General features: G+C 52.1%; 3 protein-coding genes across 16 annotated transcripts in view; 1 reads left to right on the top strand and 2 right to left on the bottom strand.

The window, feature by feature from the left end:
- The window catches only part of ppp1r9a (protein phosphatase 1, regulatory subunit 9A), a 24379-nt gene extending 14385 nt beyond the window's left edge, over positions 1-9994 (bottom strand). For 2 of the 8 annotated variants that reach the window (XM_011609494.2, XM_011609491.2), the window contains exons 1-2: positions 6804-7430; positions 4292-5754 (exon numbers count right to left, since the gene is read on the bottom strand). In XM_011609494.2, the coding sequence (XP_011607796.2) occupies positions 4292-5617 (1326 nt within the window). In that variant the 5' untranslated portion in view covers positions 5618-5754; positions 6804-7430. Of the gene's footprint in view, positions 1-4291; positions 5755-5935; positions 6664-6803; positions 7433-9860 lie in introns of those variants that run through there. The other 6 variants (XM_029844723.1, XM_011609495.2, XM_029844721.1 and 3 more) reach the window with 5 other exon arrangements.
- On the top strand, positions 8448-16819 carry sgce (sarcoglycan, epsilon). 7 transcript variants are annotated; one of them, XR_003890195.1, is made up of 13 exons: positions 8448-8655; positions 9506-9604; positions 11645-11767; positions 11914-12071; positions 12256-12328; positions 12445-12643; positions 13932-14094; positions 14403-14617; positions 14941-14967; positions 15516-15704; positions 16038-16081; positions 16224-16410; positions 16491-16819. XR_003890195.1 is itself a non-coding variant. In XM_029844733.1 (13 exons), the coding sequence occupies exons 1-13, from the start codon at positions 8619-8621 to the stop codon at positions 16539-16541; spliced, it is 1416 nt and encodes a 471-aa protein (XP_029700593.1). In that variant the 5' UTR covers positions 8448-8618; the 3' UTR covers positions 16542-16819. The 7 variants fall into 7 exon arrangements, 5 of the variants coding, with proteins under 5 accessions (XP_029700593.1, XP_011607789.2, XP_011607792.2 ...); XM_029844733.1 differs by having other exon boundaries at positions 16373-16410; XR_003890196.1 differs by having other exon boundaries at positions 8450-8655; positions 16038-16178; positions 16373-16410.
- A 47-nt stretch (positions 16820-16866) lies between these two features.
- On the bottom strand, positions 16867-23570 carry casd1 (CAS1 domain containing 1). The gene is made up of 18 exons (XM_011609485.2): positions 23253-23570; positions 22249-22345; positions 21845-21965; positions 21572-21616; positions 21435-21497; positions 21272-21316; positions 21075-21198; positions 20775-20989; positions 20266-20685; positions 20104-20193; positions 19907-20026; positions 19678-19834; positions 19529-19608; positions 19316-19417; positions 19104-19244; positions 18706-18783; positions 18530-18622; positions 16867-18461 (listed from the first exon to the last, which is right to left on the bottom strand). Exons 1-18 carry the CDS (start codon positions 23383-23385, stop codon positions 18192-18194), a joined length of 2394 nt encoding a protein of 797 aa, XP_011607787.2. The 5' UTR covers positions 23386-23570; the 3' UTR covers positions 16867-18191.
- Between the last annotated feature and the right edge of the window lie 737 nt (positions 23571-24307).

A 24307-nucleotide genomic window follows, 5' to 3' on the forward strand; every position in this document is an offset into this window, starting at 1 on the left:
CCACAGATCAGAGTTCTTGCTGTCTGATCTCCAGCTCCTGCTGGTGGATGTCAGGGCTTTGGTTAGTGTGCTGTCATGGCGGACGCTGCTGCAGCCACTCCGCCTCCAACACCCTCAACATCGGACATGAAGGAAGCCGAGCCTTCCTCAGACCACCTCCGTGCTCCGAGTCGGCGAGCAAACGACAGCCTGTCTCGGTACTCTGCAGGTATCTTAGCGAGGAGTGAACATCCTGAACCCTCCGCGTTGGCACTACCATTGATTTAAACCACGATTTCAACCTTCACGTGCGCTTGAAAAGGAAATATTTGGAAAAGCTGCAGAGCAGGTTTTGCCTCATCAGTACCCCCCTCCATGTACAGAGAGCCTTCTTTTATAGTGTTTATAGCAAACCTCTGCTTCCTGAGGACCACAGGGGAGTGTGTAAAAGGATGGAATCTTATCTGGGGCAGAGTTTACATCTTAAAACTGTCTCTGGTTGGAGGGTGTCCCATCTTCTTGAGTCTTTTGTGTCGTCATCTTTTATTCCAGCTCTTGAAAAGAGGAACAGGAAATAAACACAGACGCAGAGGAGATGCTTGAAGGTACAAATGCAGAAGGGTTTGAATGAAAAGAGGAGGCCACAGCCACTGCGAGGAGGGAAAAGAGTCATGATTCATGGGACACGGCGGCAGACAGTGAGGCCACTGAAGGGTGAAACACGAGGAAAATAAGAAAAGGAGAGGCAGAATGGCACGGAGCGGCACGGTCCGCTCTGGGGTTGTGTGATTCCTTAACTCCACTGCTCATTGGCTGCTCTGCTGCGACGGCTCAGCAGTTTCCTTCCGGGGGGGGGGCAGGGGGGGGCTGACAGGTATGAGTTGGTGGTGATGGGGGACCAGAAAGACCAAAAAAAAAGCACCTTCTTGAAAGATTAGCGAGGACGCCTTCAATTCAGAGGGACATCTTCCGTCGCCATGACAGACGCTTTCTCTCACGCTGACTCCTGACGCCTGGGGAAACGCGGAGTCGGCGTTTCTTTTTTTAACCACGAACGGAGCCTCTTCCGCATTCAGAGCAGACGCGCACATTAGCCACCGTGGGCTTCGCACAAGGATAAACAGCATCTTCAAATGCCATTAAAATTTCATTTCAGACTTGTTTTTTCCCAGTTATCGGCTCAGGCGAAGACTCCGGCCCTGCAGCCGCCCAGTTTATTGCTCCCCTCCAGAAGGAAGTTGATGCCAATGCTGCTTGGTTCCTCAGCTCCTCCCGATAAACCAACTGTGGTCAACTGTGAGGGCAGAGAATAGTAAATGACAACTGAACGGCCGGAGACAATGCCCCGCTTTATTCCCTGCCTAGGTCACGTACAGTAACTGGGGGGGCTGGGATTAGAATTACCAACAACAACATGTTGCTTGTTATAGTGCTGATATGTTGATGCCCATTTGCTCCGCTCTGCTATACGGGATCACACTTGGGATCCATTTGAACGCGCAGCATAATGGTCAGCCTGTGTGATCCGGAACGGCTCTGCTGCAGCCAACTGCACGAACAGCGGCTGCATTTATGACAGAGAACCGTCCGTTGTGGATGACTTCATTAGCATTTATAGAATTCAAATTAATTATGCGCCTGACCCAATAAATGCCGGTTCACGGGGGTCGTCCATCTTCCTCAGCAACAGGCGGAACGTCGCCAGCAACACTCTCAATAATGCACTGAAACTCTCCCTAATGTGGTTGGATACGCAGGATGAGTGTGCAGTTATTGCGACGCAACAGTAAAAAAAAACCCCGCAGGGTCCGACTCATCTTTCCCGGATCATTACAAATGCATCCCCGGAGGGGATCAGGTGGCTCCGAAACAAGCAAACAAAAACACCGGCGCATTAATAATGGAGCGGCCGAGCTGCACGGCCCAGGGAATCCGTCCACAGAACACAATGCCGGAGCCATACGTGTCAGAGATAAGGCGGGGGCAACAATCCTCAGACCCCATTCGGATTCATTTCCTCTCACTAAAGAATTTTGAGTGATTGAAAAAACACAGACAAGGTTTGAGGGATTTTAATGAGTCTGGCTGTTGCCAATATTTCCCTTCCATCCCCCAAAAAGAGGCTTACGGAGAGGATCCAGCTGTAATTCGGAATTCAGCTGCTGATGTTGCTATTCCTGACCCAGAGTCAACTTTGTCATCCTTAACAGACTGGATAATTAGTCCAAATCCAGCGAATGAAGACACGAGAATCCAAAGCATTTGTGTTGAGAGAGCGCGCGTCAGGACTGCTTCCATAGTTTGAGTAATGTTGTTGAATATGTGCAATCAGCCCAGAAGGCGGACGGTCTTAAAGTAGAGCAATCCTTTCCATCAGAGGACATGGCGAGGAAGCAAAGATTCTGGCCCCGGGCCATCTCATTTCAGCCGGCGAAGCACTCTGCTGCGTTTGGGTCGGCTCCAGATAAGGATGATGGCCAAAGCATGCAGATGTTTACACTCTGGTTTATTCTGATGACAATCTCAAGTATGAATATGGATATATTAGAACACTGGCACATTTTTGTGGGCCTCAGCCTCACACAGGACAAGCGCATGTGTTGATATTTCGGGTCCAGGGGGCGCGGGGCAGGTGCCGATGTTACGCAATCCTTGTCAGGCGCACGGGGCACCTTTAAAAGGTGAGGCTCGTAATTCAGGCAGCTTATAAAAGGAGTGATTAATTCATTTAGCCGCTTGTTTACTGATCTGACTTGTTTCTGGGTGTCTTTAGCAAATAAGAATGTTATTAATTTTTTATCCACCAATATAATGGAGGAGCTGTCACTGATCCAGGAGCAGCGCTGATTATTTAGAGGCCATCTAATGGGCCACATCAGCACCATCCTGCACCTTGAGATCAAAGCACAGGCCCACGTCGTCACAAAGCATCAAAGCACGCTCTGGAAACAATCATCTAGGTGCTTGAAAGTGAAGGAGAACCCGAAAGCACGCTTGAAACCTGCAGCGTTCTGACTCTCCTCTGTAGGTCAGCGCCTGCAGGGGGGGGGGGGGGGGGGGGGGACTTTTCCCCGGGCAGTTCAACGCAGTCGCTCGTCAGCGAGGATGTTTGAGCTCAGCGTAAGAACGTGGACGAGATCTTTAACCTTAAACACAGAAGGGTGTGCTTTTGGAAATGAACTGAGCCTAAAAAGCCGGGACGAGGACACGATTCATCCACTTTATGCAAGGGGGGGGGGGCGGGATTTCTTCTTCTTCCATTTCCTCCGACAGCGGGGGTCACGCTGGACCCGTGCCGGGTCGAGGGCTGAGAAATAGCTTTGTCTCTTTCGCTACACGAACGAACAAAAGACAGAATCCCGCTTGTTCCTCGTGTGCTCAAAGGAGGGGCCCGCCTGAGGAGTGCGTTGGGGGGGGGGGCTTGTTTAATTGTGCTTGTGGGTCTGTGTAAAGGCTGTCGTGGGGGCAGTGCCTCTTGAATATTCCATATGATGAATGAGCGTCGGTCCTTTTCACAGACAACAGAAGCCTCAAAATGAGGGGCGAAAACAGAGCAGATTATTCCCGGGATGTTTGACCTAAATGGGACAGCAGGCGTGTTTATCTTCATTATAGTCCCCTTTTTTTTAACGTTTCATTAAAATGATGTTTCTAACAGACGTGATCAAAGATATGTGAAATTTGTTACAAAAGGTGAGCGGGGGGGGGGGGGGGGAGAAAAGATGGTGGAGGGCTTTGAAGGCGGGATGAGGCAACGCCGGAGTTTCTGTCAGGATCAGACATAATTGCTCCGGCTCTCGTCACACTGGGATCGATGCTAAACCTGCGGATAACTTCAAATGCCTGGATTCAGCTCACGGCTGATTGTTCCCGTCAGATTCCGCAAATTTTCACACTGAGAATATAAAGTCTGGGGCTGAGAAAGAAGGAAGAAGAAGAACATCATTTGGGGAAAAAGCAGGTGGGAAAGTAACAATTCTCACAATATCCCCCAAAGTCGGGAATGAAATGACTGACAAAAACGTGTGGGTGCAGAGCCTGGTGCGACTAACACGTGCGCAGATGCTCATGATTGCATCGATTTCCCAGGGGGCAGTGCTTTGACCCTGGAGCTCCGCCCCCAAACGAGCTAAGCTCCGGCCCGACCCTGCTAGCACTTAACCGCTGCAGACGGTATTTAAGGGTAGCAAATAAACGAGGCCGTAGTTCAGCGACGCTGCTCAGGCGTTAAAACCCTAAGCCAGTGTGTTTTATATTATGGGATGTGTGTGCAGAATGAGTGCTCCTGGTTTAATCATCACGACTGACTTACTGTAATGGGCGAAGCGCTGAAACGGATCTTCCTCTTTGGTGGAATATCCTCTTGTTTTTCTTGCGGCAGGCCGGGGATCTCCGTCACGTCGGAGCCCGGGTCGTACACGATGTCCTCGTCGTCCCCGTAGATGTCGTCCTCCGGATCCGTGCAGCTCTCCCCCCAGCCCTGGTAGCAGGCGTCCCCGTCGGCGTTAAAAACCACCCGCTCGTTCCCGGAGAATTCCTCCTCCGGCTCTTCCGCCGCTTCCTTCAGCGTCTCGTCCCGTCCCGCATCCTCGTCCTGACCTTCTCCTTCGGGTGTGGTTGGGGTGGGCAGCCGCTCGGGGGCTGGGTCATCTGTCGGTTCGGACGCTTTGGACCCCTCCTGGCCCTCGACATGCTTCCTCATTTCTGACGGCTTCTCCTCTTCCTCGCAGGAACCGTTGACCTGGCTTGTGTTGGCGCCGACCCCGGAGATATGGCTTTTATCGACCTTTTCGGCTTTGTCTCGGCTCTCCGCCTCTTTTGGTGCGAGTTTGAGCTCGGAATTCTCGGTTCCGGCGTTCGAGCTCAGAAAGTCCTCAGAAGAGGAGGATACGGGGAACTTCTTGTTCCTGTAGCTCCCGCGAACAGGAGACTGTCGCGAATCATCCTCGCTGAGGTCGGCGCCATGGCGGTGAGACCCGTCGGGGGAGTACAGGGCACGTCTGCTGGCCCCCCTGTAGGGCGCGCCTTGGTTGTGATGGTCGGCGTTTTCGAACACAGCGCTGAGTTGGCTCACGGTGGGCGAGGACGCCTCAGTCCTGGAGCAGAGCGAATCCAGGGAGTCCGTACTGCCTCGATTAGACCTCGCGCCTCGCCAGTCGTCTAGGTGCTCATGGGACCCTCTTTTATCACGTCCGTATGGAAAGACTGGAGACTGGGACTGGTCGCGCGAGTGCTGCTCAAACAGCTTCCTGGTTTCCGAGAACTTGGCTCCGGCGCCGCCGACCCTGTCGGATGAAGAGGAATGCTGCAGTTTTATCACGGATCCGTCGGCCCTGTTGATGAAGTTGTTGGGCTTGACCATCTTCTGCGGCGAGGACTCGTCGCTCCCCTTGGCCCTGGCAGAGCTGCTCTCTGAGCCCATCTGCATGAACATGTCCTTAATGCGGCTGACATGGCTGCCATATTGGCGCCCCCTCGGCTGCTTCACCCTTTCCAGGTCTTTGGGTTTGGAGTCTCCGTCGATCTGGGGTTGGTCGAAGGCCTTCTTGAGCGCTTGAAACTCAGCCCGGTAGGCGTTGCGGTGAGGGGAGGCGCTCCGGAGGCTGCTCCTCTCCCCCGAGGCCTCCATCTTCAGCATGATGATGTTTCCGGACTCAGTTGGGACATCAGCATCGCCCTGACCTCATTAGAATACGGAGGAGTCTACTGTGACCTACGCAGGGCCGATATAATCTGATCCAGTTGGTTTTAGAATTCCTTTAAGGCCATTCCGACCTGCAGGAAGACAGAGAGACCTTATGAAGACTCTGTTCAGGAAAAATGCACTAATTGAACTAGAGATGCATCAGCTGACGCTCAGCTTGTGAGCAAAAACAACCGGCGAGCTGAGGAGCCTTCTTAAGATTGCTGAAATGGACTCATCAGCAAATCAATATGGAGACAAACGCAGAATTACTATAACTCTTTGTTGCTGTGCGAAGAAACGCTGCTCGTCCTCCTCTTGTCTTCTTCTTTGTGGTGCCGGGTCAGCCCCCGGGGGTCACCCTCCCCACCTCCCTAAACCATCTGTGACATTAAGATGCCTCCTTTAAATGTCAGCAAACATCGAACCGCACATCCTCTACCAGACTGCACAGAGGAAAACCCCCTTGTATAAATGTTGCAGACGCCAACCCTAGAGGCACGAAAACAAGGTTTGCTGTTTAACCGGAAGTTACAATAACAGCGAGTTCTGACGCTCGGGCAGGGCGCTGAGGGTGAAACACAGCATACCTGCAGCCATTAACGCGTAATCGTGTTTGGAAGCGCATTCCGCGGAGAAATACACAGACACAATATGGCACATGAATATAGGACACAGGAAATCCGTTAATCTATGTTGTGCTGGAAACCCATATGGATATTATAGTATGGACGCGTCAGCGGCGGCTGATGCTGAAGCTTGCAGGTCCTGCTTCGGTCTCCTTTAGTCTGTTATAATCCTGACCAAAAATGCAACCAACAAAGAAGCAAAACCCGCCTCGATCACATCACCCGCAGGTAAACAAAGTTAAAGGCGAGAGGTGGAATTCGGGTGTCGGTGGGATCAGACGGACCGCCGCGCATCCGACGCACCGCGCACACCATGACAGCTCCGGGTCCTCCACCACCACCGCAAACACGCTGCCACCGGTAAACACGCACCCATCCCCATCCCACCCCGTTCACGTTTACGTCCAAGAAGGGCTGAAAAAGCAAATGAGGGATCCCGTCTTGTGGAGTGTTGAGCACAGACCGCAGCGGCGTCGCTCCAGCGGCAACAAAAACAAAAGAGTCAGACTTACATTCGTGGTTCCGCCTTCCAATTTGACGCGTTGCGACGCAACAGTAAAAATAAACCCATCAACTAATCCACGGGACGCGTCGGGGTGGAATTCGGATGCTCTTTTTATAATTAAAGGTCGAAAAACCTGTTATCCCCGGCTCGGGACGGAGGCTCGCCGCTCGGACGCTCTGGTGCCGCTACAACGCCATTGCAGGCGGCGGATGCTGCCGCTGCCGCTGCCGCTGCCGCTGCCGCCGCCAGACGCACCGGACGGATCGTCTCACTGACGGCTGCACCCTGGCTGCATTCGCCGGACCGATGTGCGCCCGCAGGGACGCGCAGTGCACAGCCGCATGGTGGAGCGGCAGCCGGGGGTTTTGTGAGTGCGGCGCCTCATGTGACAGGCGAGAGCTGAACCGCAGAAATGGTTCGGTCCGATAAGCTGCCGCGCAGAGGGGGATTCAGTCAACTGCAGTCTGGCGCAAGTGCCTGCGCGCTGGAACTTCACCCTGCTGCTGGGTTGTTTTGATCCTCGGGGTGGGTCAGCGTTGCGGTGAGCCGGAGCTTCTGAAAAACGAGGATCAGAATCTATAGTTCGGTTCCCGTTGAGCTCAATAACTCGTCCCAGTGCTGATCACGAGTGATACTGGAGGGGGTTTTAATGGGAAGTGGCGCTAAGGTAAAGTGTGCGGGATTTGGCGCCATCTAGCGGGGAAAGACGCAAACATCGGACGTCTGTATCGCTTCCTGCCCTGCTCTGCCATCTGGAGCTTTACCTCCCTTTGTCAAACAGGACCTAACATAATAGTTCATCATTTAAAACTTGCAACGTCTGTATAAATTGAACTTTTATCGTGATTTTCCCCCCTTCAACATCAAACCTCATGCTTATATCCGAGGCCATATATATAAATGAATATGCAGTGTTTGATTATGCAATCTTGTCAAACCACACCAGATAACGCGGTTTATTTGCGTGAAAAATTCTTTCCCCTCCAAATAGTCACATGGCCACAAGTTTTTGTCTCTGCCAGGGAAATTTCAGACCCCAATAAGACTGAATCAGAGACGATTCTCTTGTCTCCTGTCTTTGCTTTCCCCTGCGTCAGGAACCCTGGCGGCCATTTGCATGTAAATGCACTTAAAGTCGAGTGTCATGATCCATCCATACCCAGTCTAAACACTGGATGTGTGAAGATGTTGCTAAGCAACCTAAAAATAATCTTCAAGGCGACACAGGGAGGGCGAGAGAACACAACAGCACTACAGATGGTTGGCTGGTGCTTGTCTTGCGGAGAGGAAGCCCTAAATCCAATTTCCAATATTCCTTCCTGAAAACTGCCTGCAGGATCAAGGCAGAGACCCTTGTTGACGTCAAGACAAGAGGGGTGAATTTAAGGCCCCCCCAGGCCGTGAGCAGGTCTGCTCGAAGCCAATGGGGGTCAAACATGGCCATCTGTCTCCTGGCACTGTCTCCGCAGGGGACCTGGAAAGACAGGAGAGACTTCTCGCACGTGTATTCGCTCTCATCCAGCAATGACCTGTGACGTCATAAATCACCCTTATTTTTGCATCCAAACGCCCCCCCCCCCCTCGCAAACCCCCGCTCTTGTTGCTACTCTCTTGGGTGGAATTCTAATTGCACTTGCTTTTTTTAGGAGCCGACCGTCTTTTTCCATCCAGATGTGGAGCCAATGAGCAGCGGTGTGCAGCCGGGCGGGAGGAGGCGGAGGGAGGACTGCAGCAGGATGCTCCGGCGGACGCCTGTCAAACCCAGTCGCGACTAAAACCTCCTTTTCTCATGTAAATACCCGCGGGGAGAACCGACGGCACAATGTCCGCTGCTGCCGCCGCGGTGTGGCTCGGTACCGGTACGTATAAGCCGACCGCGGGAGAATGGGGACCGTTTCTGGAGCCGTTGTTAGCCTCGGTGGCTAGTTAGCCTAGCTAGCCAGTTAGCCTGCTGCCTGGAGGAATTCTGCTCATTTTTTCCATGAATAAAGGAGACTTGGGAGGGGAAAATGGCGAACAGGAGAAAGTTCTAGTCCTTATTTGGCCGAAATGCCAAATTAGATGAGGCGAAACACGTGATTTGTGATCCTTCACAGCTCCAGAAGTTAATTTTGGTGGGTTTTGTTGTTATTTTCTCTTCCACTTAAAAAGCCCCATTGATGCAGGCCCCTGGTTATAAATAGAACAGGTGTGTTATTAAAGCCTTATTAAGTGTTCAGCCTGAGTTAGTGAAGTATAAGGAGTATATATATTTAAGAAAAAAATCAATTTGTAAATCAGACACTTATTTTTTTAAATGCATTTTATGTAAAAAAAACAACCCATAATGTTAGTCACTATCTGTAATCCTGTCAGTCTGATTAAGGCTGTTTTTATCCAGGCATATTTAAAACTCTTACACATAACCACAGCTGGGTAAACCCAACAACCCTAAAATGCACCGCTGGCTGCAGCAGGTTCTAAAGAACCAGAACTGCAGATTTTCAAGCACGACGACATCTTGAGTGTCTGTGAGTTACTCACCACACGGGCCGGGCCCCGGGCTGGGCTGGGCTGGGCCACGGGCCGGGCCACAGGCCGGGCCATGGGCTGGGCTGGGCCACGGGCTGGGCTGGGCCCCTGATGGGGCGCGCCAGTAAAGACCCTCAACTGGTTAATCATTTTCCTTTTACACTTTGCTGTAATAATCATTATCCATTGATCCAATAGTTTACTTTGTGCATGCCTGTGGTGCTGCTTTACATGAGAGAAATGTCCACATGGAGCGATCCATGGGCTTGAAGCAGAGAACGCCCTTGTACAGAGATGGTGAGTGTGTGTGTGTGTGTGTGTGTGTGTGAGTGTGTGTAATGGGGCCATTCATGTGCTGTACCCTCCCCCGTCATAACAGTGACATTCTCAGCTGGTTCCCCATTAATAGCGGCGTCATTGTGTTGCTCTTTTTACAAGAATTTAAAGAATCTATCCCAAATAATGACAAACTAAACTCCTCTTCAGCGCACTAATTCACCTCGGATGACACAAATCTTCCCGACGAACGTGTAAAAATCAGGGTGGTGCTCACCGTTTCTCCACTACTGGACCAGGAAACTCTCTCCAAACGGTCTGGACCTGGTCGGAGGAGCCTTTACTTTCACTTCCAGGTCTGAGACGCATCAGTGGCGGCCCTTGTTGTCTGTGCTTCCCCTCCGAACACCAGAGAAGCACATGTGCTCCTCCTGACCCGGCCGACGTGCACGTGGAGCACAGATCTGCCTCGACAGAAGAGGACTCGGGCCTCCTGGCTGCTCCGGTTCTCCAGACCCCTCCAGTTGTTTGGCGTAACCGAGGAGTCGCGTTAGTCGGCTGAAGGTCAACGCACAGAGGCAGAACAAATCCAGTTATCCATTCGCACGGCCTCCGAGGCCGGTTCGCCTGACTTCAACGCTTTGATAGAGGATTCTCGGGTTCTTCCCCCCCGGAACTGAAGAATCCGGAGTGTTAAAAACAGGCGTTTCTTTCTGTCTGTCCTGCAGCTGCTGGCCACAGGCGACAGTTTCGCATTAACCTGTAATCGGTGATGTATTGTGTACAGTGTCGCACCTGCGATCCGCAGATCGCCTCAAGTCATCGGCGGAGGCGTCGCCGCTGTTCTGAGACCAGCCCGGGTTTTAGTCCTGGTCCGGATAAGTTCGACCCAAAGAGGTGGCGGCTAACGTCGCGCGGATTAGTGGTGCTCAGGTGGTCCCTGCTGTTTGTCCTTGGAAAGCGGTGTGAATAACACCTTTGGCTTCTCCTTTAGTGGCAGCAAAATGGTATTGATGGAGTCTTACTGCCACCTGTCCCGCTGGGACGGGGGGGGGGGCATATGGCTGCTCCGGGGCCTTTGTTTGTGGCTGCAGATGTAGCTCATTTTAAGACACATTAGGGAGCTTTTTTCTTTAAAGTTTGCATTTGCCAGCAGCTCGTCGGGGCTGTTAGATCGGAATAAGGCAATTTGGTCCTGCAGACAAAGGCTCCCTTTAATAATCTGCAGCTTACTGTCCCACCTAATCTTGTTTTAACCCTTTTATGCAGCCCTGCAAAAGACGAGGCTCCGGAATCGAAGATCCTGTGCTGACTTCCTCTTTCACGGCCTCAGATTAAAGTGCAAATCCAGATCCGCTGCTATCTCCAGCAAGGAATTCAGCTTTATTAAGAGTCAGGGGCTGGCCGTGCAGCTTTCAGCCTTTAGCCACCTTTGCTGGGGGTAAATTATAGGAAATTGGGATAGTTTAGCTGCATCGTGCGTGTGTCTGGGGGTGAGCTGGCGTTCCTTTTTCAGTCCGTAGCTCAGAACTTGTTTTTCTCTCTCCTAAACACTTTCAGTTCCCCCTCCTGTTCCTGTCCTCCATCTGTGTACACTCATTCTCCTGGGGTAATTGCAAAGAGGAGTGCACCGCCCTCCCACCGAGGGGGTGGGGGGGGGAGAAATCCAAGAAAGGGAGGTGCAGAAGGAGCCGGACACTTCCGCTCCTGCCTTTCCTAGTGTCCAGGTTCATTGAGCCCATTTTAAGACTAAATGTCTTTGAAATTGAGCAAATTTTAAAAAAAAGAATTACACAGGTCCTTCCAGTGTTGAGCAGAACTGGTGTGGGACGGGTTGGTCCAAAAGAAATCTCCATCCAAACTATCTAGTAGTGGAGTGTGTTGCTAAAAATGCCCGATTGATCCACATCTAAGATTCTCAGCGCTAACATGGGAATTCCCTTTAACGTGCTAACAGCGACTAGCATCGTGCCTTCGCTCGCTGCGCAGTGAATCGTGAGCAGAACCAGCACATTTGCTCGCACGGCTCATGTCTTTTTTCCTTCTAAATGTGCATTTCAGTGGTCACCATCTTGTCCAGATCACACGCGGACCGTAACGTCTACCCATCGGCCGGAGTGCTCTTTGTGCACGTGCTGGAGAGGGAGTACTTCAAGGGAGAGTTTCCTCCCTATCCTAAATCAGGTAAAACATTAAATTCACACTGTCTGCACGCCGCTGATGGCGTTGAAGCACTCCGTTTGAGTGTAGTGAGCAGTTTGCACAATGGCCTCGTCATCACTTTCAAATTGAGCTCGACTGAATCGGTTCTGAATCGGTTCTGCGCGTAGGCGACGCCAGCAATGACCCGATCACGTTCAACACCAACCTGATGGGCTACCCGGACAGGCCGGGCTGGCTGCGCTACATCCAGAGGACCCCCCACAGCGACGGCGTCCTGTACGGCTCCCCCATGGCTGAGCATGTGGGGAAGCCCACCGTCATAGAGGTAATGACGCCTCCACCTATACGAACAAATCCGCTGCCCAGATTCCGACATGTTGTCCCCCATAAGCTACTATAGGAATTCTTCTAAAGGCTTACAGCTGCGGCACGTGGGCCCCCGTGCGGCGTCTCAGACGGTTGCAGAGCTGCGCCGAGCTCGGCTTAAACTTTTCCCCCCTGTTTTGCAGATTACGGCCTATAACCGACGCACTTTTGAGACGGCGCGGCACAACCTGGTGATAAACATCATGGCTACGGAAGGTGAGGGGTGAAAACAGATCAGCAAAAGAGCGAACCCCACCCCCCCCCCAGATTTGACGCCGCCATCCTCACATCAGCGCTAATGTGCTAGCGATGACATCTGCTCCTCCCCGCAGAGTTCCCTCTGCCCTTCCAGGCCGAGTTCTACATCAAAAACATGAATGTGGAGGAGATGCTGGCCAGTGAGGTTCTGGGGGACTTCCTGGGGGCGGTGAAGAACGTGTGGCAGCCCGAGCGCCTCAATGCCATCAACATCACATCAGCCCTGGACCGCGGCGGCCGCGTGCCGCTGCCCATCAACGACCTGAAGGAAGGGTGAGGGCGGTTCTTGCTGCTGTGTAATGACGCGTAACACCGGCTGGAGGCTTCGGCGGGGATATTTTAGTGGCAAAACGACGGTGTTGATTTTGCTAAGATGTGTCCCCGACACTTAGCGTACACACTGGATCTAAAATAAAGGTCGGTTCATCTCATTCTATAGTGAACAAAGGTGTGTTGCTGTGCCGCCTTGTGCTGACAGCCTCATTTAAAGCAGAGTTCAGCTGTCAGGCGGGGCAAGATGGCTTCCCGACACCCATCTTCACATACGGTCTGTGCTCTGGACAGACGGCTGTCAATCACAGCTCAGCCCTTCCTGTCATTTACACTTAGAGGGTGAATTCGACCCGCCGCCGCCTCCGTACAACCACATGTGACCGTGACAGAGCTCAGCGGCACTTCCTAGTGTTATTGACAGATACATCAGGGAAGAAAAAGGCCCTGTGTGTGTGTGTGTGTGTGTGTGTGTGTGTGTGTGTGTGTGTGTGTGCGTGTGTGCGTGTGTGTGTGTGTGTGTGCGTGTGTGCGTGTGTGTGTGTGTGCGTGTGTGTGTGTGTGTGTGCGTGTGTGCGTGTGTGTGTGTGTGTGTGTGTGTGTGTGTGCGTGTGTGTGTGTGTTTCATGAGCTTTCTCTAGGAATGAAGGACGTGGGAAGTGTGAATTTGCTGGATGTTACATAAAGGCTGCACATTTCCATATCATCCCTTTTTTTCCTGATACTCTCATGACTCACAAACAAACACACATTCTTGTTCTCCTAACCTTGTCAGGACTTTCAGAATCCTAACACATTCTCCAGCCCCATCTGATCCCTCAAACAGATCTCTAGTATATTTGTACAGAATTTTGGACCCCAGTACAAAGAACACGCATTCTTTGATTTCTTCCTTCTGTCACATTCAAAAAGGAAGCAGTGACCATGGTTCCATTTCTATTTATTTTGGTTTAATCCCCTAAAATTAGCTAGTAATCTGTAATGGCCTCTGAGATTTCCTCTGTGCGTGTCCTTTTCTCTCAGTCTAACAGATTATTTGTATTTTCCACCCAACTGTTCTCATGCTGACGTTTTGCTCAACCGTGACCCGGGGGATCTGCGACTTGCTGCAAATTAGTCGAGTTCACGCGGCTGCCGGCGCTGACAGCCGCCCATTCTGAGGGGAATCGCCCACATGAGCTGCCACAAGTTGTACATCAAAGATTTATGCTGATGTCTTCAAAGATGAAAGCATCCGGGAGGCCGCTAACAAGCCCCGTTCTCCTCTGTTACCTTGTCTCACGCTCCGCAGGGTGTACGTGATGGTCGGCGCCGACGTTCCTTTCTCCTCCTGCCTGCGGGAAGTGGAAAGCCCACACAATCAGCTGCGGTGCAGCCAGGAGATGGAGCCCGTCATCAGCTGTGACAAGAAGTTCCGAGCTCAGTTCCACATCGATTGGTGTAAGATTTCCCTGGTGAGTGTCGACTTGTGGGAGGTCAAAGGCAGCTGCGGATGTTCGGGGCCCGTCAGGCTTGTAAACTCATGAACGGAGTCGCAGACTTTGAATGAAAGCTGTCATAATTAAACACATTCAGTACCGGAATCCACCTGTAATCAGCAAGATGAGCGCCAGTTAGGACAAAGGTAGACGATGTGTTCAGGGTCGGCGTGGAAAAATGATAACCAGAGCAGTGGAAATAAAATATGATGTGTTCAATCGCAGCTGCGAGAATATAAATAAAGTTTTGCTGTTTCCACAAAAAGAATTCTTGCTACCTTTAGGTTGACATCAACAAAGTGGTCCCGGTGTACGTGACCCGCCCTGAACCTGGCACCGGCATCCTGCCCGAGTTTGGAGAATACGACCCTCCGTCCGAGTCCATGAAGACCAGGGACTACTTCTCCGACTTCCTGGTCACGCTGGCCGTCCCGTCCGCCGTGGCGCTCGTCCTCTTCTTCGTGCTCGGCTACACCATGTGCTGCAGGCGCGAGGGGGTGTAAGTGCGCTCCGCCCGGTACCCGACGGCCCGACACACAGACCGTAACCTCAGCGACGAATTATGGGAGATGGCGATAGCGGGGGGTGTTTACAGTAGAGGGCAGCCATCTGGACTGGGTTTGCAGCTGCTCGTCACCATCCAGAGTCCATTCCACTCAAATCTGTATTCTTTTTTCAGTTATTTTCTCCACCACAGCACCAGTCAGCCATTGTTCTCCACCAGCCCTCAGTGTCCTCCATCCCATCAGTCCCTCACTTGTGTGCAGACGTCTGTTAAACTCTGTTAAACTATTTAATCCATCCATTTTGTTTTGCCTCTAGGGAAAAAAGAAACATGCACACACCAGAGTAAGTGTTTTACCTCTCCCCTGCTTTTATTTGGGCTGCTCCCTCCCTTCTCTCCGTCTTTGCTTTGCAGTTTCTTTCCCTCTACGCTGGTTCTGATGATACACCGGGTGCGTTTGCGCCGCGTCTGCGCGCCGGAACGGCGGCTTGCGTGTATCCGGCCGGAGTTTTGCAGAAGGGAGACGCACGAAAGGATATTAACATGAAAAAAATTAACAATGAGTAATTATTAGTTCCACATTTGAGTGGAAATTAAAGGTGCGTTCTGGCGCGCAGCGGCAAAACGGGGTGTATGATCGGGGCGACGCCTTCCTCATGCGTGTGTTGACATCATTCATCCAACGGGCTGCTCAAAAATTCAGTAACCAGATGTTGAAACGAGTTAAATTGGCGGCAACAAATGGCTTAAAAGGTGTTTTGGGTGCGGGGGTCGTTGAGGGTGGATGTATGTTTTGCTGTGCATGCAAGAATCGAGAGCTCACGCGGATGGTTTTGACCCAGTGTTGCATTCTGGGAGATTATTCTGAGGTCAGCTCCTCTCTCCTGTCCAGCATCCAACTGGTCCATCACAGCTCCATCCAGAAGTCCAGCAAAGAGCTGCGGAGCATGTCCAAGAACCGCGAGATCTCCTGGCCCCTCTCCACGTTGCCCGTCTTCAACCCGGTCAGCGGCGAGGTGGTGCCGCCCATCCACCCCGACAGCTACGAGACCACCAGCATGCCGCTCATGCAGACGCAGACGTGAGTTGCTATGGGGATTTTCTTTTTTTTTCCCCAGCAGGGACTCGATTTAAAAACTTTCAAGGCTTTTCAAGGCTGAATCAGTGCGTTAGCACGCAGACACATGACGCCGCCATTAATCTTCTTGTTCCCGTCCCTCTAACGCACCTCCTGCACAGCTAAGACCGCCGCTGCAGAAAGGGGGCCTTTAGAAAGTAGAACCACAGCTTAAGAGGTTCAAGCCGCCCCGTGACTTTACCTAACGGGCTCGAAGCCCGGGCGGCATGTTGTCACGTGACGCCGACGGCTGCGGCGCTTTCGCTGTTCCACTAACGTCACTGTGGATTATTCCAGGAATCTGCAAAACCAGATTACGATACCGCAGCAGCGACCATCAGGTTAGTGCTCGTTTGGCGCTCCGTTTGCTCTACGAACCCTCCTCTCACCCTCCTGTGAAGCATGCGCCAGCTTCATTGACCTTTCGTCCGAGCATGGGTGAGCTCCCACTCCTGCATGTGTGTGTTCTACATCTCACTCTAGGCCGTTCCGGTAGCTCCGCTCCTCCTGTGTGACTCACTACAGAGATGGTGTCGCTGTGCACCCTCTGATGCATGCGCGATGTTGGTGTGCGAGCGCCCTCTAGTGTCCGACACTAACCCGCCTCTCTCTCCGCCCCCCTGCTAACAAAGGAGATAATTATGTCATGTCAACCTTTCGGAGGCTGGAGGTAGGCACGGGGGGGTTAGAACTCATTCCTGTCTGGAGGTTTATTCATCTTAAGACTTCATTTTTCCATTTTTATTTTAGGTAAATGGTATTCCTGAGGAGAGGAAGGTGGCCGAAGCTCTCAATTTGTGACCAGCGGAAGCTGTCGGAGCTCTTCTGGTTTCACGTTATTGTCCATCTGTGCCAACATGCATGCTCCACAACAGCTTTTACCATCTAGACTAACACCTTAAGAGTGTGCGGGAAGCCCGTTTTAATACCGAGATTGAGATATTTAAGCGTCTGTAAGATGTTTTTGTATGTTTTTCATAAAGAACCACGTGGAGGAAAAAGGAGATTTACATTAAAACGCTTTAGTTGTCATGTGTTGTTAGTTTGTCACATGATAACAATAAATTCTTCTGAGTTTACCGTCTGCATTCCTGTTACGAGTCTCACGAAAAGAAACCAGACCAGATTTTATGAAGGTATTATTAATAACGTACTGAATAAAGGCATTTATAAATAACGACACATTTCACATTTTTAAGACATCACCAAAAATGTACAAGTTACATGTCTCAAAAAGGATCTGAACAGGGCTATAAATAGTTGCATTAATACAACCAAAAGTGATAATTAAGGCCTGAAATGATCACCAATGGTTCTCAGCTGTTGCTCAGTCAGATGTGGAGGGTTACGTTGAAATATGCTGTTTTTATGAGGACAAAAGAGGAACTCTCAGCTCCTGTGGGGTTCTTATATGTGCAGAAATCGATTCCACAGGGTTTGTTTCTTTTTTTTGGTACAACAGACATCACTCAACACTGTCCGGGTTATTCTGGCGCTCTCTGCCTTTTGTGGCTCACGCACGTAAAGGTCGTAGGTCACAGTCAAAGTGCTAATCTCTCCCAGACAACTGAAGAACACTGGCGTCTCCATTTCCTCCAACGCGCACACAGAAATGTCTCTCAGTCAGCGAGCTGGTGGAGGCGGGAGGTTGAAACATCCCAGAAAAGCTGGAGACCCAAAGGCGTGTCCAGAAGATCAACGGGAACTTTGGGTTCAGTCCTGCTGTACAGAGTGTGCAAGGTGGCGGACGTGGTTTCAAAAGAATTAACAGACTAAAAAACGCCGCTGAAGTGGCTCCGGTGGTGAATAACCAGCACTGGTTCCAAAGTCAGTCAATAAAAGTGAAGCTCCGCCCTCTGGCCGGGGCGGAACCGCGGCGCTTCCTTCACAAACAGCATTCGAAAGTACAAAACAAAGCCAGAACAACGTATAAAACTTAACTTAAATCCTTAAATACTGTACACGTCACATCGAATCTCAGCGCTACAGCGGGGAGGGGGGGGCACAACGCCTCTGAACAGGAGGCCAACAGTTCTGAGGTGACTCGCAGGAACATGGAGGGATCATCCAACATCTGAAGTGGAGACACCTCCAGCTGCTCGTGCCGTGTGGCCGTGGGGGGGTGGGGGTGGGATGGGGGGGGGGAGGTTCTGTACGCGACGAGCTCATGTTGGCTGGTTTGGTTCTGCAACCTTGAAATGAGATTCCAGTTCGTTTGAAACAATGTCGCGCGTGCGGAACTATTCTCTGCTCTTGTACTGATCCCAATGATGGAAAGCTTCAGTTCGGAGCAGCACCCCCCCCCCCCCCCCACCATTTTCTCTTCTTCTGTGTGCAACTTCCTGGGAACACTTGGAAAAAGCAGCAGCACAGCAGGTCACAGACAAACAGCGGGCCGCCTCTCGGCTCCAGTCAGCAGGATTTGGCCCCTCTGATCGGGTCTTGGGGGGGTTAGGTGCCGGGCGTGGGCTGCCCCCCCCTGGTCAGGAGCAACGCGACCAGGCTGAGGACGCCCATGGCGGCCAGTCTCTTCAGCAGGGCCATGCTGTCTTTGGGGATGATCACCTGGGCCAGGTCGTTGGTGATGAGGGAAATCTCATGAGCCACGCACACAAAAATAAAAGTGCTGACCAAGATGTTCAGGGAAGGGATTCCTGGGATCAGGACCAAAATTCCCTTGGTGTCGGCCGCCAACCAGATGTGGTACTGGCATATGAACAGCTGGGGGGGGGGACAGAGCAGTCAGAGTCAAGTGGGACCAAGCCTGACAGGAGACCAAGGACACTCACCTCCAAAGAGATCTTCCCAAACCAGGCAAAGAAGGAGCTGTAAACAGAGCGGACGTAGCCAGGAATGTTCCTGATGAGGACGAAGGACAGAATCTGTGGAGCGGCAGCAAAACCCAAGAGGTGATTCGCCACGTTTCTGCCGCCTTGTTCACAGAACAGAGCAGAAGAGTCTTTACCTGCACCACGGAGATGTACGGATGCATCTCGTTGCATTCCGTCTTATTTTTGCAGCTGCTGGCCCATATCGAATAAGTCTAAAGCACAGAAACGGGAGGACAACCAGGTTTTTTAGTGAAGGTGAAGGCTCCTGGGAGCTCACAAACAAGAACTTAATCCAGACCGTCACATGAGGCTTAGAAACTGTGTGTTTAGGGGCAATAAAGTCTTTTACACACTCCCCGTGTGACCACTCTCAGCTGCTCAAGCAGCCTTTGAGATACGGCAGCAGCTCCCAAGCCTCGTTCCTGTGGGACCACAACGTGTGTCCTGCTGCAGGGCCAATCCCAGCACTAAATAGTCCCCGGTACTAAAACACAGACGCATCACGGTGTGTTAGAGAAGCTGGAGGTCTTACTATAACAGAGACGACAGAGAGGAGGAGCAGCAGGCTGGAGATCCTGGTAGAGAAGAGGGCCTCTCCTTTGCTCTCCGACAGCACCTGACGCTTCTGAAGCACCAGGTAGATGAAGGCAAATAACATTCCGTGGATCACCGCCTGCGACGCAACACGGCACCGTTAGACCCGCCGGGGCGCTGGAGGGGGCCGGAAGGAGGAGAAATACTTACAAACCGGTCCAGCTTCCATCTGAACCACCACTCTCGGACGCTTCCGTTCCGCTCAAACAGCTTGGAGAAGGGCCACGCTGAGAAGATGCTCTCGAAGAAACTCTGGAACAGAGCGCCGGCGTGATTATTACGGGCCGAGCGCCTCAAACGGCGAGCGGGCGACGGAGCCCGGTCGAAAAACGCCGCGTCTAAATACCGTTTGAAGGCACCCACCTGTGAAAACGCAAAGAAGCAGATAAAGAGCAGGAGCCCCAGGAACTTCACCAACACCCCCATGTACCACACGCCACCACCTGGTGAGAGGAAGCCCAACATCAACCATCTACTCCAGAAGCGTCGCACCCGGACTAGATGACACCTACTGTTGGCCTTCTTCTGCAGGATCTGAGGCCACACGACCAACGTTCCATAGATGATGAAGAACCAGAAGGTCACTAATGGCACAAAGTAATAGAACTGGTAAGGCCGGTCCATGACCACGCACAGGACCAGGACCAGGAAGTTGAGACGGAACAGGACCTGGCGTGGAAACAAGACGCATGAAAGGACATCGTGGAGGGTCCTGATGAAGGCGGAGCCGGGGAAGCTCACCTGACACACTCGATACAGACTGAAGTCTCCTTTCAGCCAGAAGAAGGAGAAGTGCCCGTAGCCGGTCTGAAAGAGGTACGCCGCCACCAGCACCCGCACGTGCATGTACACGGGAAGAAACTGAGGAACAGACGGGAACGATGAAACCTTCTCCCCCTCACAGGCGCCGCCGACGTGGGCGTGCGAGGAGGACTCACCACGCTGGCTCCAGATATGTGGTAGATGAGGATGACCAGCTGCATCCAGCCCTTCCACTCATCCGTCTGCTCCCGGTTCAGGAGCTTGGTCTGAGGAAAGCAGAGCCGGTCCTTCCCGTTATTCCCAGATTCCCCTTCCCACGCTCCATCCAACCATCTCACCTCCTTGCTGTTTTCACTGTAGAAGAACCCCAGGATGAGGATGTAGATGAGCGGGATGAAAAAGGTGGAGTGGCTGTAGAACTTCTGCTCCTTCATGAACACGTCCGCCCTGTCGCAGAGGTAGAAATACGCCATGATGACGCCCATCCTGCAGAGCGCCTGGAACGCCGCCTTTGGACCCGGCGGGACAGCTGCGGTGGCCGGCTTCTTCTCTTCCAGGCTCTCCACGTCTGGGGGCACGGGCCGCCGGTGGTGGCTGCTGCCCAGGAGGTGGAGGAGCAGGAAAACCAGGGCGGAGAAGAAGAAGCAGCAGGCCGAGAGCTTCTGGAGGCGGTTCGGGGGGGGGGACGTCTGGCAGCAGGAGCCGTCGATGGGCTTCAGCAGCTTATTGCACACGGAGTTCATCAGCACCGCGGCTCCCTGGGACGGAGGCGACAAGGAGACACGCTGTTGCCGTAGCGACCGACGCGCGACAGCGCTCAAGGACACGTCTGGAATCATCTCCCTACCACGCTCCTGGTGCTCTCCGGCAGGTGTAGGCCGTCGTCCGACTGGGCGATGGTTGCCATGGCGGCCTGGCGCGTTGCAGCCAGCAGCTTGACCCTGGACCCGCCGTCGGCCGGCCCGGGCTTCAGAACCTCCACCGCGGCCTCGTTGTACAGCTCCAGCTGTTGATTGGTGATCATCTTCCTGCTGTCACTCAGGGCCTCCTCGTTCACCGGGTCTGCAGCCAGAGCGAGAGAGAAACCCCTCACATGCTTCCCGTCGCTCCGAACGTTCCCCCTGCTTCAGGAGCGAGGCGCTCTCACCTTGCAGAACCCAGTAGACCTCTCCGTGCTGGGCCAGCTGCTCCAGGTGCGCGGCCATGGCCGTCAGGTTGGCCCGGTACTGCTGCAGAGCCTCGCTGCTGCCGCTGTGCAGCTTGATGGACCACTGTGGCGAACGGATTAACGGGTGAGCTCAGAACAGGACGCGCAGCTAGCTAAACACTCATTATGCAGCTTACTGCGGCAGCTGCAAGGACCACAACATCTGGCTTTGGAGACGTCTCCTGCAACAACAGGAGGCACAATCACAAACCCAAAGCCCCTCAAAGCACAAACTGGACCGTTTCAGCTTGATTTCACCCTCTTTTAAAGCCCCTCGGAGGACACAGGTCCTCTACTCACTTGGGTCCATGACACCAAGCGTTCTTTCATGGAATTATTTGCCTCCGGATGCCACAGGAAGTCCTTCAAAAGACATTCGTTAATCAAAAGTTTGCCTGAGAAGTGACGGGGAACCTCCCGTTTCACAGAGAGCTCACCACATTGACAGAGGAACCCGGGTCTTCAAAGGAAATGTCTTCATGCTTCACACGTTCCATCAGGACAGACAGAGAAAATCAGTTATTTACCTCCGTTTGCTAGTTAATCACCTGCCTATCTGTAGCGCTTGCTAATGCTACATTTATGCGCGGAGACACGCTTGCATTCCAAAAACGCCGCCACGGAGCACTTAGCATTCCGTCCTCTCTTTCCAGGTGGGAGCTTTTAATCCCAAAGACACTTTAAATAATTCATTTTTTCCCCATAATCACCTTGTTTCCATCTTCTCTCCGCTCAGGGTCAAGAATTTTGATGAAGGAGTAAAACAGCTGCCTTATCCTCGAATCCCCAAGAAAGGCCACCCTCTTTCCAGCGAGGCAGCTTTTGGCTTCACTGTCAGACAAAAACGAGGGTGATGAGACGGAATTAGCGGCCAGCAGCCTCCCGGCGTTCATCATTTTTAGGATGTAATAGAAAACGGTATTATTACAGTCTAACATTTCAACGATATCCTTCCAGCCTGCTGCAGGAATCCCAACAATTCCCCTTACCGTATTTTCACAACCATAAGGCGCACCGTCGATTTTTTTAGAAAATTCTAGGCTTTTAGGTGCGCCTTATAGTCGTGAAAATACGGTATTTTGATGCTAACTGTCGGCGGCTTCATGCTACTCACGTGCTTTTGTACTTGTGCATCATGCAGCCATAAGGCTGCCACACGTTCTCCCCCAGGTAACGTCCTCTGGACAGCAGCCATTCACACGAATCGCTCCCTGAAGGCAGCACACGAACAAAAAGCATCAGTACGTTTAAAAACACAGCCCTTTTATTTCACTGTGCACGCGAGTGGCAGGAACCTGCCGCCTCTATAGTGCCCCCGTCTATTCACCCCATGCTGTAAAAAGACTCACACAATGCAGAGCCCTGCTAGGGGCCATCGGCCCTTCGACTCAACCATAAATCTCTCCAGCTATTCATTAGAGTGGCAAATGAATAGAGCCATCTGCCACTGAATCAACCCATGCACGCAGGCTGGGAGACGTGGACGTGCACCGTGCTGTCATCTCCAGCCAAGGCAGCTGCTCCCACATTCATCTGACCTCCCGTACAGGGTCGACTGGAAGGGGGGGGGGGTCGAGGTGCGCTGAGGTGCTCCAACATTGACATTAAGGGCCACTGAGATGTGGCTTTAGAATTAGTGCGTCTGCAGCAGTTTGGATGTAAACTGACGATCGTGCAGCTGGAAACACGCAGGAATCAGAGATACAAAAGCACCGCTGTCCCCAAATCACAGGCGGTGGTCGCGTCTCCAGGGAGACTGTCCTCGTCCCAATTACAGTTTTGCTCCAGCAAGTAGCAAGATGAGGTAACGCACGACCCGTAATCAAGCGCGTCCTGACAGGCGCATGTAAACACGGCTAAATGCGACGTTAGCTCGGTGCGGCTAAGCCAGGAAACCGAGGCTGATCTGCGGCCAACATCTACGAAATCCCCGCCGCTCCTCACCATCCACACACTGTCCAAAAACAGCCACATGCGAGACCAAAACAGTGGGGGACAATAAGACTGCGGCGATCCGCAGGCAAGGTTAGCGTATCGGGGTAGTAGCAGACAGCTAGCTAGCGTTAGCATTAGCTGGGTCCTACTGGCTTTATTTTAACACAAATAAAGGCCACTTACCTCCATAATAGCGAGAAACCGTGTGGGAGACCAGCAACACAACAACGAGGGCCAGCGATATCAGCTTGGCATTTTTAATGGTGAAATAATGATTTATCTCGCGTTTGCCCAGGCTGTAGGCCAGGACCGCCATCTTTGCTCCTCCATGACAACAAGCGCCCGAGCAGTGAGCAGACTGGCGGCAGCGGCGGCTCCGTCCGCCGTCTGGGGCGGCAGCAGACGCCGCCTCCGCCGCATCACCGCCGAGTCACGCCCGGTGCACGAGCACCGCGGCGCGGATTCAAACTCGCATCCCGACGAAGGGCCCGTTTAAAAGTGGCACCGAACTTCAGCAACTAAACTCGGTAAAAAAAAAAGAAAAAAAAGTTGGTGTAAAACTGTTGTTTTCAACTTTTTCAGTCAAAAACAGGCAAAGTTTAAATGCTTGCTCTGGAATAAGCAGTTATGGAAGGTAATTAATATTGAATTATTATTTTATTTTATTTTTAAGAAAAAAAGGATCATATTCCCCTTTTTGACAATGTGGGTGCACTTACAATTAATCACCGGCAGGTGTCAGTAAAGTCTGTAATTAGGTATTTTGTGTTTAAATGGAAAATCAACACAGGACTTGTGTGTCGAATTTTACAGACGTTACAGAAACGCGGTTCGTGCACCAATTGGCCTAAACAACTCTCTTTTCAACTTCTCCCAACAAACTACTGTGAAATAAATCTGAACTTAAATGCCTCAGCAGCACACTGCCTTAAAAAAAAATCCCTGTCTTGCGACTTTACGAGCCTTTTTAAGCTGTGGTCGCGTCAGACAGGTTGGAAATCTTCTGGTCAGGATGGCTTCGAGAGAAGAGATAAAGAAGATGATGCCAGCATTGGAGTAGAAGTTGAACTTTTTAAGCGTAATAAACAGAAACACCGTGAAGGCGGTCACATTGCAGCCATTTTACTGCAAAGCAAAACGCACAGTCTTGTGTTCGCAGCCCGTTGTTTAGCATCAAATGTGGGGAGTTCATGCATGATATAGCGGGGGGGGGGGGGGGGGGGGACTCGGCATGTTGT

Source organism: Takifugu rubripes, chromosome 12 (genome assembly GCF_901000725.2).
Source record: "Takifugu rubripes chromosome 12, fTakRub1.2, whole genome shotgun sequence".
Taxonomy (NCBI): domain Eukaryota; kingdom Metazoa; phylum Chordata; class Actinopteri; order Tetraodontiformes; family Tetraodontidae; genus Takifugu; species Takifugu rubripes.